The sequence below is a fragment of the Conger conger genome, chromosome 16 (assembly GCF_963514075.1).
Source record: "Conger conger chromosome 16, fConCon1.1, whole genome shotgun sequence".
In the NCBI taxonomy this organism is placed as follows: domain Eukaryota; kingdom Metazoa; phylum Chordata; class Actinopteri; order Anguilliformes; family Congridae; genus Conger; species Conger conger.
The window spans coordinates 13746072-13766067 of NC_083775.1; the positions used below are offsets into that span (position 1 = coordinate 13746072).

Consider the following 19996-nt stretch of genomic DNA (forward strand, 5'->3'; position numbering starts at 1 on the left):
CGTCTGCGTGACGAAGAGCCACAGACGTTATGTCTTGAGTAAGAGCTTGCCACAGCATGCAAGTAAAGTATAAATAAAATGATCACTATTATTTTTGGTAAGATGAGAAAATGAGGTCCCATCGAGGGTGTAACGGGAGGGTTTGAGCGGAGGGGGGATGGCGGTGGGGAGGGGACGTGGTGAATAACGCAGGCCCTGTACCTGCAGTGGTAGAGCAGCAGGCAGAGCAGCACCAGCACCAGCAGGGCCAGGGAGCCCAGGATGGCCAGCAGGAAGACGGTGTGGTACGCCGTGATGTCACTCAGCCCCGGGGGGTTCAGCACCATGCCTGGAGGATCAGAGATATCCGACGAGGCGCCAGTGAGAAAACACGGCCGCAACACGATTGCTATCTGTGACTTCATCACAGTGAGACGGACAGAAGAAGTGACAGTTCACCACTGATGACTATGAAATTATTATTATTATTACCGTTATCCATTTCTAAAGATAAGACATTGGTTCACTGCGGTCCAGTTGAATATAGATTTGGCTCAATAAACACATAACTCCATGCATTTATTATGGGTGAACTAACACTGCCTACTCCACATCTAAGGCTCATCTGCTGCTTAAAGCCTCAGTTACCCTCTTGCCCTCAACATTACATTATAAATTCATAGTTCATATCCTGACTCCTATTAGTACTACTTGAGCAGTAGTAGTAACAGGCAATTGGGTGGCACAGAGTATGACAAGGTTAAGTTGGATGGAGTCTGTGTTTCTGATTTGGCACCTGTTTACTGCATGTTAAAGCCACATGAAAGGCCTTCCTCTCAGTGAAAGCTTTGCTGCAGCTGCAGCCTGTGGTGTGAAAATAAGCTAAGCGTGTCTGCTAAATGCAAGTGTAAAAGTAATCGTAAATTCCAATCATACAGCCTGATTATGGTTATATTCTCAATGCAGGCATGGAATGCGGAACCTGAAATTCTGAATCTGGAATAATGATCCTTGAATGCTGAACCTGGAATAGTGATCTTGGAAAGCTGAGCCCTGTCCAGGATGTAGCAGTCTCTGGAGTGCATGAGAAAGATACCTGTCGCTGAGGGAAAGGCTGCCAGCCAGTAGCCCAACTGGGAGGCCACAAAACTCCAGGTCATCAGCATCCCCTCCTTCTTAATGTACCCCGTCCCGTTCCTGACCCATAGACCTGCGAGAAGAAGGCAACCTGCCGTCAATCAAGCCATAGCAATGGGACACCAGACAGGAGCATCGCCAGGACGACACAGTGAGCTTCTCCAGATGCCAGGAGCTGATATTACACAAAATGAAAATATGCACCAGGAGGCCAAAAATTTGATACATTCCAATGCAAACATAAGCCCAAAAGGAGATGAATTTCAAAGCAAACATAAGCAGTTGAGTTATGAGCTATGTTTTCAAAATTTGTTGAACAAAGGTATTACCAATTGGACACTAGAGTGGAGTAAGCAAGGAAAATGTGAACAAACAACTTTAATTCAAGCAAATAGGACCCAGAGCTGCAGTGACAATCGGACCAGTTTTATATGTTTCTGATTTCCCAGCATGCCCGGGGGCTGGGACGGGTGAGAGCTGTGGCTTTAATATATCACGACAGGCGAGCCCGATAGCCCGGTCTGTCTCTGACGTCCCCTTACCCCACTCCCCCTTTCTTTCCCCTCCTCTTCTCTCGCTCGACCTTTCTCTTTCTGTCTCTCGTTCCTGCAGCAGAGCTCTCCTGCGGGCCACTGCCACACAGCCCAGCAGTGCAGGCCATCTCCGGACGCCACAAACCAGAGTGCAGCTTCTCGTTTGGTGGGGATGGGGGAGGTAGTTCGCTTAGTTATCACTGCAGACTGGCAGGGGGTGCAGTTATCCGGCTAACTCAGTAATCCTGCTTTGTGATGCAGGGCCCAGGACCAGGCCTGCAGACCCCTGGCCTGTGATCTATGCACCGTCTGATAAAACGCAGCTGTTTCCTTTAAATAGGTCATTTCGGACTTCTAGCGGTCAGGAGAAGAACTGCAGCAACAAACACCCAAAAACCATAACACTGTTTATCCCTCCGCCTTCTCTGTGAACGCACTGACGTTGAATTCCCCCCCTCCCAGGCCATTGGCTGTGGCAAGTTGAACCAATTTTTAACCAATGAGCTTGAATTATTGCACAGCTATACAATTTTTTGGTACAGAGTGTTGTTCCGTCAACTGCATATTTCGGAACACGCTTTTAAAGACTATAAACACAGGCAGAGGGTGAGTCAACATGTCAGTGAGCCTTTTTCAATGATAGGAAGGGATTTTCCATGGTCTTGTAACAATGTTTTAACACAAAAATCTTACCTATTGTACCTTTAAAGCAGCCTCAGGCTTGGCTGCAGTAAGGCGGACTTGGCAGAGTTGCTCGACAGACTTACACCCCCTTTGGGACAGTGATGTGAACAGCCAATCTCACACCTCAAATTACACTTTGTGCCCAAACGCACAATATGACTTTTCATTTTTCGCCGGGATTCTCCTTTCAGCACCAAAATAATCTTTAATCAGGAAATGAATCCCGATGGGAATAAGCCAGTCGAATGGATGTTTTTGTTCTGTCAAGCCCCTGCAATTCAGCGAGAGGCAGACATTTTTACGCATGCTACAGCTCAGCAGGCTAGCACGCATGTACACCGAATATCAATGACGAGTGATGTTTCAAGAACCACAAAATAGGTGGTGCTACAATGAGATCAAATCAAAACTGGCAGACTGACTTGAATGCCTCAAAAGGCTCTGCCCTAAATCACACAATTGGTTCACAAAAGTGAGAGACTGTCACCCCTTTTTGGTTTCCTGAACTATCAGTCAACAATATAGGTTGACAGTTCAGACTACAAACAGTAGGGGGCAGCAGAGCGCAGCAGGGTTTTGAGCGTGGGCTCCCCATTGTTCACACTCAGTCGCCATAACAATAATAATGGTACAGAGGCCTCTTCTGACATGCCTGAGTGTGGACTAACAAAGACGCTACAGACCCATCGCCCCAGGGGTCCCCCCCCACCCACCCCGCCGTGCCAGCAGGACCCAGACGACACGGGCCAGGCTTTCCCCCAAAGGAAAGGAGGGGGGGCTGCTTTTGTGAGGCCAAAATATTTTCCTTTAAGAAGCGGTGAACTGAACTTTCTGCCTTGGGTCACACTTCACCGCCGCTACCGCAATAACACAGCCAGCGACCCCTCACCCGCGCCGGTCCTCTGCAGGCAGCTCTACAGCGCTAAGCAGCTCCCAGTCTCTGTAACACAGAGCCATGCAGCCGCTAGCAATGTAGCTGTGCATGATTGACAGCCAGCTGCCAGGAAACTAGAGCGCACAGACAGGCCGCTTGACTGAGCTGCACTGCAAATAATTCTGTCTCGTAATGAGATTCAAGACCTTCTTTTTTTCAGCTCAAGTACAAAATATTAGCTTCTTTTAAGTTACTGTTTGCTTGACAAGTGAAATTTTCTTACCCCATCGGCAAATCTTCGAATGCCTTACCTCAATGGCAATCTTTTTATCTTATTCGATAAAAGAAATAAGATTTTAACTCTCAGTATAAGACTAAAATACTTGAGATTTACTTATTTTTCGGTTGCTGCAGTGTCACTGAGAGGACCCTGCCGGTTTAACTACAACTTCAGCGGTTAATTTGTTAAAGTGGAATACTGCAACACAGGTGTCTCCCCCCATTCAAATCTATAAAACACACAGCATATTTAATACTCTGAGACAGCCTGTTTTTTTCTAGGCGTCAAGCTCTGCAGGAGGAAGACATGGACACTCATGACAGTTATGCCTGAGCCTGACTGACATTCCAAAGAATGTCATTTAATTCAGCTGACTGAGTACAGAAATCAAGGAGCTTTCTCCCCTTGTGTGTGTGTGTGTGTGTGTGTTTAAGAGTTGTCTATTTTTGGTTGGTAGGAAGTGCAGTTTCTTTCTGTGAGTGTGATGCATGTGTGTGCGCTGGCGCGTGTTTGTGTGCATGTGTGTCTGTGTGTGCTTTGAGTTTTGGAATAAGAGACTGGATCCTTTGATGATTAACAGAAAGCCAGATGAGAACAACTTGGCTTTCTGGTGGATGGAAGCGCCAATGCTGTGTGAAAACCATACTGCAGCTGTGGAACAACACCACAATGGAAACACACGTGTGGGACAGCCTGTTTGACCCATTTTTGGCATCAACCCTAAATTTCACCCCTTCGACGGAGCCCTCTAACAGCCCCACAATGCATTTCTGCCTCTCATTCCCCATATCCCAATATCTTATCCTTTCCTGGAATGTAGTGCATTATGGGAGAACAATGAATATGCTTGTGGGATGTGCACACTGAGGGAGGGCAGCCTGTAGTGGTTAAGGTACATGACTGGGAGGTCGCTGGTTCAATCCCTGGTGTAGCCACAATAAGATCGGTTGAGCCCTTGAGCAAGGCCCTTAACCCTGCTTTGCTCCAGGGGAGGATTGTCTACTGCTTAGTGTAATCAACTGTATGTCGCTCTGGATAAGAGCATCTGCCAAATTAATGTAATGTAATGAGTGTCCCACTGCTGAGTGTCCCTCTGCTAAAAAAAATGTCTTGTTCTTTCCTCCACTTGTCTCCTTCTCACTGGGAGCCATTACATTATATTACATTACATTACATTACATTACTGGCATTTGGCAGACGCTCTTATCCAGAGCGACGTACAGTTGATTAGACTAAACAGGAGACAATCCTCCCCAGGAGCAGGGTTAAGGGCCTTGCTCAGGGGCCCAACGGCTGTGCGGATCTTATTGTGGCCACACCGGAGATCGAACCACCGACCTAGCGGGTCCCAGTCCCCATAACCACTACACTACAGGCCGCCCTCAGCCGAGGCCAAACGAGGTCCGAATGCAATGGGTGTCTGACCATCTTTGAGAAACGCAGGTGTGGGAGCAGGCTTTTGCTCTAGCTCAGCACTAAAACACCTGATTCATCTCACCATGCTTTTCAGTGAGCTGTTGAACGAGTCAAGTGAAAAAGTCAGTTTTTATACAGCACATTTTCATACCACTGCAGCTCAATGTGCTTTCGCACAGTAATACGTATATTATATTAATATTTAAATCTGATAATATGAAATTAATATATCCCTATCTATCACCATCCCAACCCGTTTATGGGATGAGATGTTTTAGAGCTGGGATGGAAAAGAAACCTGCTGGACTTTCTGAGGGATGGCAGGGATGTTAAAACCCTCTCTGAGGGTTTTAACTCTCTGACAGTGCGTCTCTCTGACAGCACGTCTCTCTGACAGTGTGTGTAATGCTGTATAAAAGTCTTTCCTGTGATGTCATCCATGCTCCGGGCTCTGAGCTCCCAGTTTGTGTGGATTAACCCTTCAGAGCTCGGATTTGCTGGGAATAGTCTGATGAAAGGGACTGGTATTTACTTCCCCCAGCACACGCACTGCCTGGCTGAAGAACAACACGCTGGTCACCACCCAGCATGCCTGAGACACACAAAATAACCACCGTTTGCCCAATCGCTAACGGCCATCATGCACTGCACTGAGAACCACAGGTGGAAAGTCCAAGTAAAAGTTCTGCCATGTGTGTCTTCCACCCATGAACTCTGGAGAGGTGCGTTGTTGGTAATCCCTCACCTTTCTGGGCCTCGAACCTCCAGACAGGGACGCTGGTGGCGGCCCTCACAGGCGTGTCGGACGGCAGCGGGATAGAGATGTACACGGGGTCCGACACCTGGACCGCGGTCCCGTTCTGGTCCAAGAGGTGGGTACTGACAGCGGCCACAGCCGTCAGGTCCACCCAGCTGCTCTCGCTTCCTGGAATGAACAGAAAGTCAACACGCCCTCAATGACACCGTCATAACCAGTCACTGCCGTTTAAGGTTTTCCATTACATTTCCAGGCCATTATATCTGAGCAAAATCTGTAATATATAGAGGGGGGGATTTTTATCTGAGGGCTGTCTCGGGCAGGAGGGGGTGGGGGCAGACTGTGGTTGCTATCTGGGTCACAAATGTTTTGATCTATGACAAATATTTTCCAGGACATTTAAGCAATTTTCTCATTTTTCATTACTCAAATCCTGATGTAACGATCATTGGTAATTGATTGCAGTGGAGTTCTGCCTCTGAAATTCCGAAAACCCACTCCCAAAAAAACATGCCCTTGGAATGCCCTTTGTTCACGTGTTTTTGCAGATGTGGAGGGGGGTCACGTGCCCCTGCCTCTCTCACCTGTGCTGTTGGTGCTCTCATGGCCCAAGGGGTAGGGGAACCCCCCAATCTCGTACTGGCTCTTGGCAGCAGTCAGCATGGCGGACAGCTCCGTGTAGGTGGAGTTGAGGGTCAGCCCGATGGCCTTCCTCTGGAACTGAACCCAAGGCTGGTGCCTCGACCCTGCGGGCAAAGAGCGACGGATGAGCCTGTCATCTTCCAGTCCAATGCACTACTGCAAACTGCTCTGCCGCTAACCACTAAACGATCTGCCACTAATCACTCTGCTGCTACCTGCACTACCGCTAACCAAGCTTCTGCCACTGACTAACCACTCTGCTGCTAACCACTCTACCACTAACCAAGCTTCTGCCACTGACTAACCACTCGGCTGCTAACCACTCTGCTGCTACCTGCTCTACCTCTAACCACTCTGATGGTACCTGCTCTACCTCTAACCAAGCTTCTGCCACTAAGCACTCTGCTGCTAACCACTCTACCGCTAACCGAGCTTCTGCCACTGACTAAGCACTCTGCTGCTACCTGCACTACTGCTAACCACTCTGCTGCTACCTGCTCTACCGCTAACCACTCTACTGCTACCTGCTCTACCGCTAACCACTCTACTGCTACCTGCTCTACCGCTAACTGATCTGATGCTACCTGCTCTACCGCTAACTACTCTGCTGCTGTCAAGTTTGGTCGGTCCAGATTATTAAAATTCCACTGATGTATCAAATAAAATGACAGGGTAACTACAGTATGTAATCCGCTACTTATAATATCAAGAGCCTTCAAGGAGGAGTTCCAAGTTTCCGTATCTGAATAGATAAAAACATAATTGAATTCACAGCAGTTGGGATCATTGCCATGTGCGGTCTGCATAGCAATGGAGAACAGCAGAGATCTGTAAACAGCACACAATAGCCATGTGCGGCCACCATTTGTAAACATTCACAAGCGCTTTTCAGTGGAAACCCTGAAATGGTGGAATTATAGTATCTTATGGGACCGTATGAAGAACAGAAATGTGTGATAACCAGCAAGCCAATGGGGAGGAGCCCTGGGGAGGGTCATGTGATGAGTCTTTCGGCCAATGCAGTGGGAGGGCGAGTCGTATTTGGACCTCGCTGACGGGCACATCCGTGTCCGAAGCTGGCTGTGGCGTGCCATGCCGTGCCGCAATCTGTGTCCCCGTTCTATTGGCGTGGCCGACAGGCACAGGGATGAGTCCTAAAAATACACCCCCTCCCTTCTCCCCCTTCACCCTGCAGGTTGTCCTGTCCGATCAGCGTTTAGCAAGCTGCCGTTTGATTTACTGAGACAGCCCGGATTTTTGTGCTCCGGCCAAGAGAGAGAACCGGAGGCGTACCTTCTCCCACTCTAAACAAATGTCTCTCTCCGTTCACTCTGTCTCTCTTAAAATGAATAAGGCAAATGTTTTTAAAAAGCTGACAGGGTTCAGAAGTGTGCAGAGAGAAGAAGACATCTACAGACCAGCTGGAAAAGGCACCTAAAATTGAGGAGGATCACAATTCTAAAACTGAGCAACTGACACAGACAACTCCATAATTCGAGGAGATAGACTAGTAGACTGGCCATTACATTTAAAAAATAGATGACTTAATTTAAAAGAGTACACAATGATCGCTGTCTGACACCGTGGTCCAGGTGGCCATTTTGGATCAGTGATTGCAATGTTTACAATACATTTGGGGGTGCCTAGGTGTAACATCCATACAGTCAGCACACAGAGTTGGCAGGCCGTTTCCCCACCGTAAGGCTGACTGCTCCCAGCTGCTCTGTGCACCCCAAGGATGCCTCCAGTGCATTTTTAAGGTTGGCTGACACTTTACACCACAAATTTATCTTGTGGGACTAAGGAAGGATTACCCCACCATCTGGGGGTTCATCTACAATAAATCTTTCAGCCATGCAATTAACAGGCATTAGAAAATAACTGACTTGGCTTTAATGGCGATTTGCAACACCCTGCCTTCATCTGGCTGTGCAGCCGGACGGTTTCAGCACTCCCACTGCGCAGCTGGGAGCTGTGTATACGCCAGCAACAGCAGGGGCTAACAGTACATGCATCCCACGAACAGTCAGCTAGTGCAAGTTATGCTACACACACACATACACACAGACACAAATACAAACACACGCACACACACAGAAAGAGTGAGCAGGTGTTCTGGGCTTATTGCGCATTTGATTGGTAAATGTTGATCCACTTCACCGCATCACAGGGCTAGGTAAAATCTAACATCCTCAGTGAACAGGTTTTCCAGGGCTGAATGCCTAACTACGACTCGGACCCAGCATGACCCAGCACTGCTCTGACCCAGAATGACTCTGACCTAGCATGACACTGACCCAGCCAGGCCCTGACCCAGCACTGCTCTGACCCAGCCAGGCCCTGACCCAGCACTGCTCTGACCCAGCCAGGCCCTGACCCAGCACTGCTCTGACCCAGCCAGGCCCTGACCCAGCACTGCTCTGACCCAGCCAGGCCCTGACCCAGCACTGCTCTGACCCAGCCAGGCTCTGACCCAGCACGGCCCATTGCACTCATCCCAAAATCATTAGCTGAATTTTTTAATATATATGCCTATAGTGTTCTGTTCCACAAGGCAAGAAAAAGGCTATATGTAAGACAGAAATGATATGCCAAACTGCATTTGTGAAAAGAAAAATAACATTTATATTTTTTTGTCAAAGGTTAGGACAAATTTCACTGAACACCTGCCTTATTGTTCTTGGTAGGGTGCACTGTAGATGTTTTTGGTTAATGCTGTTAATGTAACAGTTAATGCTTTTGTTCTGCTTTTGTTCTGTCCCATAATGCAATCTGTTCTTTTGAGCTTCAAAACCCAATCATATGACTAGCCTTTTAAATTACAGTATACAAAGCTGACATCCTGATTTCCCTAGAGACAAAAGAAATGTGTCATTACCACACAATTACTGTTTTTTTCACCCTTCACCCACCCCCCCCTTCACCCACCCCCCTTAGCAACATCAAAAAAGGATGCCGGCATATTAAATTCAGCACGCGACATGTTAAACTCAATGAACAATTGTGTTAATGGTCTCCCAATAGAACAAGCAGGGCATTTTATTATCCAGCTGTCTGATTAAGGCATGGAGAAAGGGGTGGAGCCTCACTCCCACGCAGCCACTCCCACGCAGTGGTGCGCATCTGACTGCAGTAGGACACGCCCCCATCTGACATGCAGTCACCATGGCAACCACTGCAGCACTGCGCAGTACAGCTCACACTGCAAATCAGTTGTGATCAGATGCACTTCCTCTTAATGTCTTTTGTAGAAATGCGTCTGCCTTTTGCGATTATGTGGACCTGCCGGCACTCGCGATCAAAGTACAATCGTATCCATAACTCTCTTCTTTCCTCTCTTACTCCCCCTACCCCTCCCTTTTTTTTTGTTTGTTATGTTGTGTTTGGTCCTGTGAGACACACCTGACCAATTACAGACAAGGGCAAGTGCTGTAGTCTCCCCGCACTCTCAGTGCGTTGCTGCGATTCATAATTCACATGCGCTGTAGGACCGCGAGCGAAACACACACCTCCTCCTCCTTTGTTTAAGCTGCCAGACGATTATGTCAGCCCTGTGAGCTACCGTCAGGTGGGGTAATTCGATTTCAAAGAGGGATTACACGAGCTTACCTATTTGGTTAGCAGATGCTCCTATGTAGTCATTTCCTGCCATTTTCGAATGCAAATAATTTGCATGAAGATAAAACAGCAAGTTAGTACAGCACCTTGATACACAAATGTGCTAAGAATTCACTTTGAACAACGAAACGCAAAAGGACTTTTCCGTATTCAGTTATTTTATGCAAAAAATGTTCCGTTTTTTAATACAAATAAACAAATATAGTCTAGAAACAAGAATTCCAAACACCAATGTTGCTGAACTCTAATGAATGATATATCACCGATAAAACCAAAATGCTAGATATCCAAATTAGACAACCATGCATATCCCTGCTCCTGAAACACTGCAGTGCTGGACTCAGTGTCTATGACACTGAAAAGCACTAAGGGAATCTGCAATGGTTTTTGGACCACAGTCCGCAGAGCGGGGAGGAGAAGAAAGGCGTTCTGGTCGTAATGAGAACCAGAGCCAGAAGCTGATAGAGAGGAAGATGTAAAAAAATAAATAAATAAATAAAAGCGCAGATGGCTGCTTCACGGTCGTGGGTGTATTCCTGCAGGCTGAAGCCACAAGGGCGTGCTTGCTTAGCGTTATTCCTGTAAATGCACCAAAACCAGACCTGGGTCAAATACTTATCTACACTTTACTGAGCTTGTCTGATGTATTGGAGCCAATGAAATACTGCGCAAACACTGCCTTAAGGCCCACTTGGTTAGCATAATTGCACCAGGTAAGATCAATCAAGCACAGAAAAGTATTTGAAACAAAAACAAATGCATACTATCCAGGTCTGGTCACAAGGTTATTATTCACTCCAATGTTACTGCAGCCTAAAAGGTTTCTGTGCCAGTATGGGCTCTGAGCTCAGAACCTTCTGATGCTCTTCAGGCCATTGTGAGTCACGGGAATTTAAACAATGAACCCTTTGAAGAGTAGGGTTTTTAGTAATGCTGAGTCAGTGGCCCAGAATTTTCATTTCCCAGTAGGGATTGTTACATCAGCGTTAGAATATTCAGTTGCGAAAACTGAAAATCTCACTCCTTGAGATGATGGGATGAGGACTCTTTTCATCTCCCAACTCACACGAGGACACAGGCCTGTGAGGCCTCGCCATTATGGAACAACTGTGTCAGCAGCAGATATGTAATTGTTATGAATCAAAATATTTTTCTATGCTTTACTGAGTCTGGTGTATTGGAACCTATGAAATACTACAAAATTCTTTTTACAAACCCTGCCTCCTGGCCCTCTTGTTTGATTCAATTGGACCAGGCAAGATCAATCCAGCACAGGAAAGTATTTGAATCCAAAACTATGAGGACTGAAAAATTAACCCAGGTCTGCTCAGCACACGCCCAGTTCTCTAACCATTATAGTACACTGCTGCCCTATCATTGGGACTACAGGAAGACTTGCTAACAAGGTCATTTACACTTTACAAAAATAGATGTGGAGTAGTGCAGTAATCCATATAAAATCCACACATTATCCCGGTTCAGCTTAATCTTATCGAGTTAAGCTGGCGATGGTTTACAGATGTAGCCAAGGCAGCAATTGAGGATTCAACATTATACATATCAATATTACTATGTACAGCCTGCTTTTATAGTTATGTTTTATTGCAAATGAAATTGCAGTTATATCATGTTTAGGTAGCTCTTTTATTTTTAGTAGTTGGCTGACTCATATATTATAAATAATACTCAGAATCAATTGGCTGTGAATACTGAAGACAAGCAGGCTGTCATACTGGTGTGTTGCCACAGGATGGTCAGTCACTACCTTTCCTGCAGTAGAACCGCTTCGCTTCTTTAAAGGAGCACCGTCACGCTTTTTTCGGTTGAGATTATTTGAATTAAATCCTTAAATTATGTGTAGGCGTTTTTAAAATCACGTCAGTGTAGCTGTTTCCTAGATAAGGGGCAAACACGTCCAGTGATGTAACTGGAGGAGGAATTGCGTGAGCGAGAGATAAATACTGTCCGTTATCGTCATCATCATCAGCATTATAAGCATCATCATATCATTACCATGCAACCGTCTCATACACTGACTGCACACCTGTACACAGGTAATGAGGCAGGTAAGGTGGGGGGAGTATGAGCTCACCTGGGGACCCCAGGAGCATCTGGACCACGTCCTCGTACAGGATGAGGGTGGCAGATCTCTGGGGCAGTAGGTAGAGGCTGACGGAGGCGTACACTGAGAGAGAGAGATAGAGATAGAGAGAGAGAGAGAGAGGGAGAGAGAGAGAGAGAGAGAGAGAGGGAGAGAGAGAGCGAGGTCAGCAACACTCATCACTCATCCTTATGCTGAACATCTGATCACATTCTTAGATCGCGATCAGATGTTCATTCATATCTCTATAACCACGCCTCACTTCTAGCTTAAGACTTACACCGCAGTAATGAGACTTAAAATCAACCTTCGATCAGATTTAGGCGTAGAAATCTTATTTTATAATTAATTATTTATTGGATAAATAAGACAACAAGAGTGCCAATGAGGTGAGGCAGTTAGACTCATTTCAAGATGGAGTAAGATAATTTTACTTGACAAGCAAAAAAAGGAAGAAAAAAAGTTACATAAATAATTTTTCTAAGACAAAAACACTTGTTAAGATATAATTTCCATGCATCACCCCTACACTGAAAAGCTGCATATACGATGTGTTTGAGCTCAAGCGCACCAGTGGAGGTCCAGAGCTGATGATACCTACTGTATAGTATTATTTTAGGTCTGAGCAAGATCACCATGACATATTATTACAACATGGGACTCACCTGGTAAAATAAAGGTTAAATAAAAATATGCTCACAATGAAATTACAGCGCAGGTCAGGCCTCGCACTGCATCAAGACATTTAGTCCACCAGGCCACCCCTAAGAGAGAATTAAGCCATTTCAATGTGGCTGACAGAGTGGCCAAATGGCCAGTGAACCACGCCTCACTGTTTGGAGTTCCCTGGCTGCCATGGTGACAGCAGCAGTTCCATAGATGCTCTTCCCAAGAACTTTAGCAGCTGTGGATTCCGTTATGGTGCTCCGGTGGGAATTATTACGATAAGAAGACAGAGGTGGGGTTTGGAGAATGGAGTATACACACTTGTGAACATGCTAATATTGATATAAATGCACACACACACACCCTCCCCACCCCCACCTGGCACACACAGACAGGCACACTCACACCATACTGAATAAGTATGTTGTTTTAACAATAAGAGTCATCCGTGACTCTTCTCTCAAAATTCCCCCACGGTTCATAGAAATACTCTGAAAACAGCTCAGAGACACTACACGTAAACAAACCCACAGTCAAAAGACAGTGACGAACCCAACAAGCAAATTCACAGGCCTCAGAACTGGAGTTGGTCCGCGGGTGCTGCACTGTGACCCATCCTAAGTAACTAGGATAGGTCAAATGCAGAGGACAAAAAACCCCATGGGGTTTGTCCAAAGAGATGAGTCCCATGTCTGAGACCCCAGTCAGAACAGCAGTCTGTTCTGTGGCCTGAGACTGCCGGAGCGGAGGGAATTTGTCTGGAGCTAAGCCCTAAAGAGATCTCCTGCTAAATAAGGCTGCCACGACAGTTAAGCTCCCAGCTGTTTCTACCCCCAGATCTTTCCGCCAATCAAATTAACAGCATAGAGGGTTAGGAGGTATAAATACACTGGTATCTGGGAATTCGACAAACAGGGTGTGGAGCGTGGTGTCATCCGGGGGGGGGGGGGGGGGGGGGAGGTGTCGGGGATGGTAACCACCGACGTTACCATGGTGAGCAGCGCGGTGAAGCCACTGAGATATTTCTGCCTTTCAGTTGAACAAACAGCAGATAGCATAAGCTGGGATTACCCAGACTTGTCACACATGGATGGCCACGGATGTCACTAAATCCACCAAAACTGAACAACGTACGGAAAGACACTGTAACTTACGGGGAATACGGTTGGCGTGCCAGGGGGCGGAGTTTGTGACGTAGCCTTGCTTGGAGGCGGTGATGATGACCCAGGTCCCTGGGCGGTACAGGACGGTAACCGTAGCGATGCCATCACTGCCCGCTCTGCCAGACAATGAGGCAGACTGGTTGCCGTGAACCTCTACCGTGGCGTCTGGTAAAGGTGAAAGGTCACTGTTGTCAAAAACCTGAACCCTGATCAGCACCTCTATAGGGGACGAGAGAGAAAGACAGAAACAGAGAGAGAATGTATAAATACATTATACAGTATATGCCAGTATGTATATCATTGTAAGACATTCTGCATAATAAGTCCCTATGCAGAGTTTAGCACCGCTCCACCCAACAAAGCCTTGCTGGGATGTCTGCCACTGATGCTCAAGCTCCTATCCAAAAATGCCTGAGAGACTGCAGTCTTATTGGACTACTCTGATCATGTGCTTGCCAGTTTCCATGACAATGACCTGGATCATCACTCTTAGAAACCTGCACTGAGAAGCCAGGAACACTTCAAAACAACTTTTTTCACTTTTAGCAAGGATCTTTACTACGCCGATCATGACAGAGCAAAAGCACACAATACTAATAATATGTTTAAATATGTTTGTCCAGTCTCCAGACGTATGAAGACATAACTGAATGGATACAGCTGAAAGAGTAGGGCTCGAAGCAGGATCTTTCTCCGAGCCGGTATACAAAATTCCCGATTATTCTGACGGAATTCACACGCTCCGCTGTCTTTAGGCAGCTCGTCTCCGTGAAGCTAAAAGGGGCTGATTGTATCCCGTTTCCATGGACACCAGAAGTGCCTCCTGACAAAAGGGGGAAATGTTCTGGCAGTTTGCTGGCAGGGAGAGAAGGACCCGGCTTCTCCCCTTAAGAAATGTCATATCCTCCGAGGCCACCCGTTTTGTGAAGCTATTCTCTCATCGAAGGCCACACTGCCTGCATTAAGTATGGAAAACATCTGTCTTAACAAGTGTTTTAATCTCGTAATGAGACTTAAAACGTTTCCCCCCTAACAAGTATACTAAATACTACCCTGTTTTAAGTTACTTTTTGTAAAATTTTAGTAAAGTGAAATTTTCTTCCCTTATTGACAAATATTGAAATGAGTAAAACAATCTCACATCATTGGCAATTTTTTTTTCTTATTTACAAAAAAAGCCATAGAAATAATTGGCAATGTTTGTTAAGATTGACTTATTTTTTTGTTTTTTTGCATTTTTCCTTTCTTTTTCAGTGCATTTAGATTATATGCATGATAAGGCATTGCAAAGTACAGAATTTGCATCGCGTCCGCAATATAAAACTATAGTTTATTTGATACTACTCTATAAGATACTGCATCAAATTTTGAATAGTGCAGTTTGAGCAATGACATAATCCAATAAACAACAGGCGTATAGTTTTAACAACTGTGTGGTGCTCATTATTTTTTAAATCTTATTATATTTGTGGACGCCGTAACTCACATCTCGTTTGTTCCTGCACAGCACTGCTGTGAGTTATGGGTCCAGACGAGTGCGTTCCAGATCTATTCCAGCACAAATAAAACCATGAAAGGAAAATATGAGGCACTGCCGCAAAAACTACCACCATTGTGTTTCAGTGCACCTGGATTGGAAATTTTGTTTCCAGAGGTCATGCTCTCAGGGTTGGTTGTTACTTTAGGTTCCTTGGGTCAAAGTCAAGTTTTGGAAAGATGGCTTTCAGATTCTGTGCTCCAGATACCTGGAACTTCTTGCTCCAAACCCTGAAACTCGTTAGTTCAATAATAAAGTGGTGATAAATAATTAGGTAAGCCTAAATTGTGTATCTTTTACATTAATGTTTTAAAATATTTTAGGTTATTTTTATTTATTTTATGTATTTATTTATTATGTCTTTTTTGTTAGTATATTTAATGATTGTACTGTTTAGTTTTGAATCTTAATTATGTATTTTTTTTGTAGTACTTATTTTCCTTTCTAATTATTGTTGTACTTACATTATGTATACATTTGGCACACGTGTGAAAGTGGACACTTTCCTTCTTCCAAGTTGAAATAAAGGAAAATAAAATTAATTAAATTGAATTAAACAACAATCCCTGGGCCCTTGACAGAAGGAGATGACTTGATATCAACATCGCAACATTGCAGCACTACATTTTGAACTGGAACCTATTTTTTCTTAGCAAGAGGGGTCCTTTGAGCAAATCCCTGGCCACCCTGGTTCTTTGCCCCGTGCCAATGGAATTTTGGGGATGGCAGCCTACTTTCTGACAGAAGAATGGTGCTAATCTGAACAAAATACTGGTGAGAATAAGGTGTGTCCTGTAAGAGAAATAAGCAAATAAATGCAAACAGGATAAGTAGCTGGACCACTGGCCTCTTGTCACCACAGCCCAATGGGCTAGAGTTGCAGCAAGGAAAAACCATGACGACAGTCAAAGTTTCAGGGGCCTTTATAGGACAGCATTCCTCCACTTGCTAACTTCCTTTAGGGTCACATGACTCACTCCTCCACTTGCTAACTTCCTTTAGGGTCACATGACTCACTCCTCCACACACTGACTTCCTTTAGGGTCACATGACTCACTCCTCTACACACTGCCTTCCTTTAGGGTCACATGACTGACTCCTCCACACAGTTGAGACCAAATGTGACCTTCTCCCCTTATCAGTGTCTAACTGGAAGTCTACATTTGCTTTTTTGAGATATGTAACAATCTGCCTTAATCCTGTTTTTATTACCTCTGACTTCAACAAGGAGGTCATAACTTCCTCCCTTTCCTCCAGAACAGCTCATGCAAAAAAGTATATTTAAGTACATAAAGTTTATTTCGGGTACATTTTTACATACTTTATAAAACTAACTTCACCCATTTTAAGTCTTCTTAAGTATTTCCTGGAACTGTACTTGAAGTATACAATGAAATAATAAAATTAAAATGGTAGATTTAAGCGCCAGTTGCGCTTAAGCGATTAAACCTAGTGAAAGACTAAAGATCCCTTTTGAAAAAATGATTCAGTTTAGTGGCTAAATTCGCCACTAGTGGCTTAATCCGTATCTGGGAAACCAGCCCTAAATATTTCAAACTGTGACAGTGAAGTTTACTTCTGGAAAGTAAAGTGAATATGCACTTCAACTACACTACTGGGATTTATGCCTTAACATGTTTTTTTGTAAAGGTCATGCATAGGCCCCTGACACAGGTGAACTGTTCGGGTGGCCGCTCCACTGTAGGAACTCTGTACAGTCTGTTCCAGGATGACTGGCGTGTCTTCACCGGTCTGCTGCAAGACACTGAATTTCAGCTCTGAAGCAAAGGCCATTTCCTAATAGAGGCCTAAAAGACACAAGCAATATCATGTATGCCAATAAAGTATGATAAAGTCTTCACTGACACATTTCCAGCTCCCAACCTGAAGGTAACCTCATTCTTTTCAATTTTGTGAATTACAAAAATACTCAGGCAACATTCATAATTATGGTAAACACCACAGCGTATCCCAGTGGTGTTTTATTGGGCAGATTCCAAACCTGGAGGTTACTTTGCTCCTGCATTTGGGCTCTTTCCCTGACAGAGGGAAGGCATCCCCTGAGCATTTTCCACTGCGAAGCATTTTCTGGGCTGATGAATGTGCCGTCACATTGTTGGATGTGTAAAATGAGGTCCAGGCAAAGCTCACAAGCAGCTTCCAATTCTACTCACATCCATCCAGAGCCTGCGCATAATTAACACCCGTGACTAATGAGAGGGCACTGTATAAACCAGCTGTAGCTAATCCAGGAGTGAATCATAAAGACACACAAGCAATAAAAGTTGAAAAGAACTGAAATAAATAAATAAATAAATAAATAAATAAATAAATAAGTCAGTGTGCAGCTAATCACACTCACGTGCTAAGCAATGCGTTTCCATGCACTGACAGTACACAAATGATAACGCAGGCCTTCAATTTATGCATCAGACTAAAACTGGAAAAACTGCAGGTGACAAGGTGGTATTTGTAACAATGCTGCTGGTGTGCAGGACCTCCACCACAGAGTCAGAGCCAGAGCAGAGCCCAGGGCCGAATGAACTGCATGCAATCTCATCTCAGAGAGACGGTCCACACGTAACTGCATCCTGCGCAATCCTTTTCATTTGCTGTGATACAGCCCTTATTTCATTTCTGTTACATCCATTCTACTCCTGCAGTACTTTACACCAGGCTGGCTGGTGAAGGATGGGCTCCCCCTCTATAGCCGGGTTCCTCCTGAGATTTCTTTCCATTACTGTGAAGCTACTGTGACAGTTTTCTGTAAAAAGCACAATACAAATAAAATGTATTAGTTTGAAGTGTCAGAATATGTGTGTCTGTGGTGTGGGCCCCTTACAACCTCTAGAGACATTGTAAACTGTTTAGACTGTTTAACTGACTTGTCAAGTTGTAAATGATTAAATCTATACAATTATAAAAACAAATAAAATTATAAAACACAAAATAGAGACAAAAAAACCAGTAGTATAAATATATAAAAATACATAAGTCAAATGCAGATTCTAAATGGTAAAAATGAAAATGTATTAATTTATTTAGTATTAAAATGGGTCTTAAGAAGGGATTTAAAAGAGGTCAGGCACTCAGCTCCTCTAATACTCAAGGGAGGCTGTTCCACAGTCTCTGTAGACATAAGGTCACTGAGGCTCATTTGGAGCTAACAACTGTACAATATAGCTTGGTCCAAGACCATGTAAGGCCTTTTAAGTGATGGGTAAAACTTCTGAAGTTGATTAAACTCATATTAAACTGGGCAATGTGTGAGCTGTTAGAGCCCCCGTGGGACCATGCTGTCCCACTGCAAGCCCTCAGAAACGGGAGGATGGAGTTTCCCAGCCATGCAGTCCTACACACAGCGGGGTTGTGAACTCGCTCTGCGACTGCATAAATCAAGAGCCCAGATTACTGGCACGTCTCCGCAGGTTGGCCGCTGGCGGAGAGTCGGGCCTGCCTCTGCGGATTAACACCGAGTAGAGTTGCAGGAGAGGAGTGTCCGTGCGCCGCCCCTCCCTGCATGTGCGTTCTGGTGGTACGTGACTCGCGTTCCCCGCGAAGCGTAAATCGCGTTGCGAAATGTTTCGTTCACGTCGCCTCACGCCGCAAATATGTCCGACATCTGTCGGACGTGCCGAGCAAAGCCCGGTAAATAATTTTACTCTAAATGCGTAACAGACTAGATTACATGGGACACGAGGGCATCGTGCCCACTCAATAATCCACATTTAAGAGTTTGCAAATCCCCAAAGAACACTGTGGTGAAAACAGGTCTTTATAAAATCAGTAACAGGCCGTTTTCATTTCTCTGTGGTCCTGGCCTCCAAAGCCCCATGCAATGTGCCATAACGTTCTACTGGTTTTCCACTCTCCCTTTACCTGGGAGTCAGGTGTGAAGACAGTCAGGCCATTTGGTAGCGTTACTTGACTGGGAGAGAAGAAAACCAGGGGTGGATTTGGATTTGAGGGCCAGGGTTCAGGATCCCTGTTGTAGGGTCGAGCATCACTGGTTTTAAAGTCCTGATCCTGGTCAGGCGTTGGAGCGGCCTGTAGCGTAGTGGTTGAGGTAAATGACTGGGACACGCAAGGTTGGTGGTTCTAATCCTGGTGTAGCCACAATAAGATCTCCACAGCCACTGGGCCCTTGAGCAAGGCCCTTAACCCTGCATTGCTCCAGGGGAGGACTGCCTCCTGCTTAGTCTAATCAACTGTACGTACTCTGGATAAGAGCATCTGCCAAATGCCAATAATCTAATATAATGTAATGTAATATAATGGAGACGCATGACTCCCGCAGACTGTTCGGGCCAGCTTGTACCCAGTGTTTGCTTGAACCCGATATTTGCTGATTAAAGACTTGACTGTCATGGCTTGAAGGGCTAAAATCGCTACAACACACACAATAAAGTGTGCAGAAATGAAGGGGTCAGAATACTTTCTGAAGCCACGGTACATATCTGAGCCAGGTCTGTTCTCCTGCACTGATACTGCACCAGTGACAGTTATGATAAGAGGCTGCAGAAATGAGAAGCAGCCCAGCTAACACAAAACATTCTCACAATGTTGCGGCTGAGTAGTGGCAATAATATAACATTGATAAAACATTCCA

General features: G+C 45.2%; 1 protein-coding gene across 1 annotated transcript in view; it reads right to left on the reverse strand.

The window, feature by feature from the left end:
- Positions 1 to 19996, reverse strand: part of LOC133115366 (protein FAM171A2-like) — a 33124-nt gene that overhangs the window by 6018 nt on the left and 7110 nt on the right. Inside the window, exons 2-7 of the mRNA XM_061225239.1 lie at positions 13842 to 14069; positions 12013 to 12105; positions 6245 to 6406; positions 5649 to 5828; positions 1076 to 1189; positions 202 to 328 (exon numbers count right to left, since the gene is read on the reverse strand). Coding sequence (XP_061081223.1) covers positions 202 to 328; positions 1076 to 1189; positions 5649 to 5828; positions 6245 to 6406; positions 12013 to 12105; positions 13842 to 14069 — 904 coding nt within the window. The remainder of the gene's footprint in view (positions 1 to 201; positions 329 to 1075; positions 1190 to 5648; positions 5829 to 6244; positions 6407 to 12012; positions 12106 to 13841; positions 14070 to 19996) is intronic.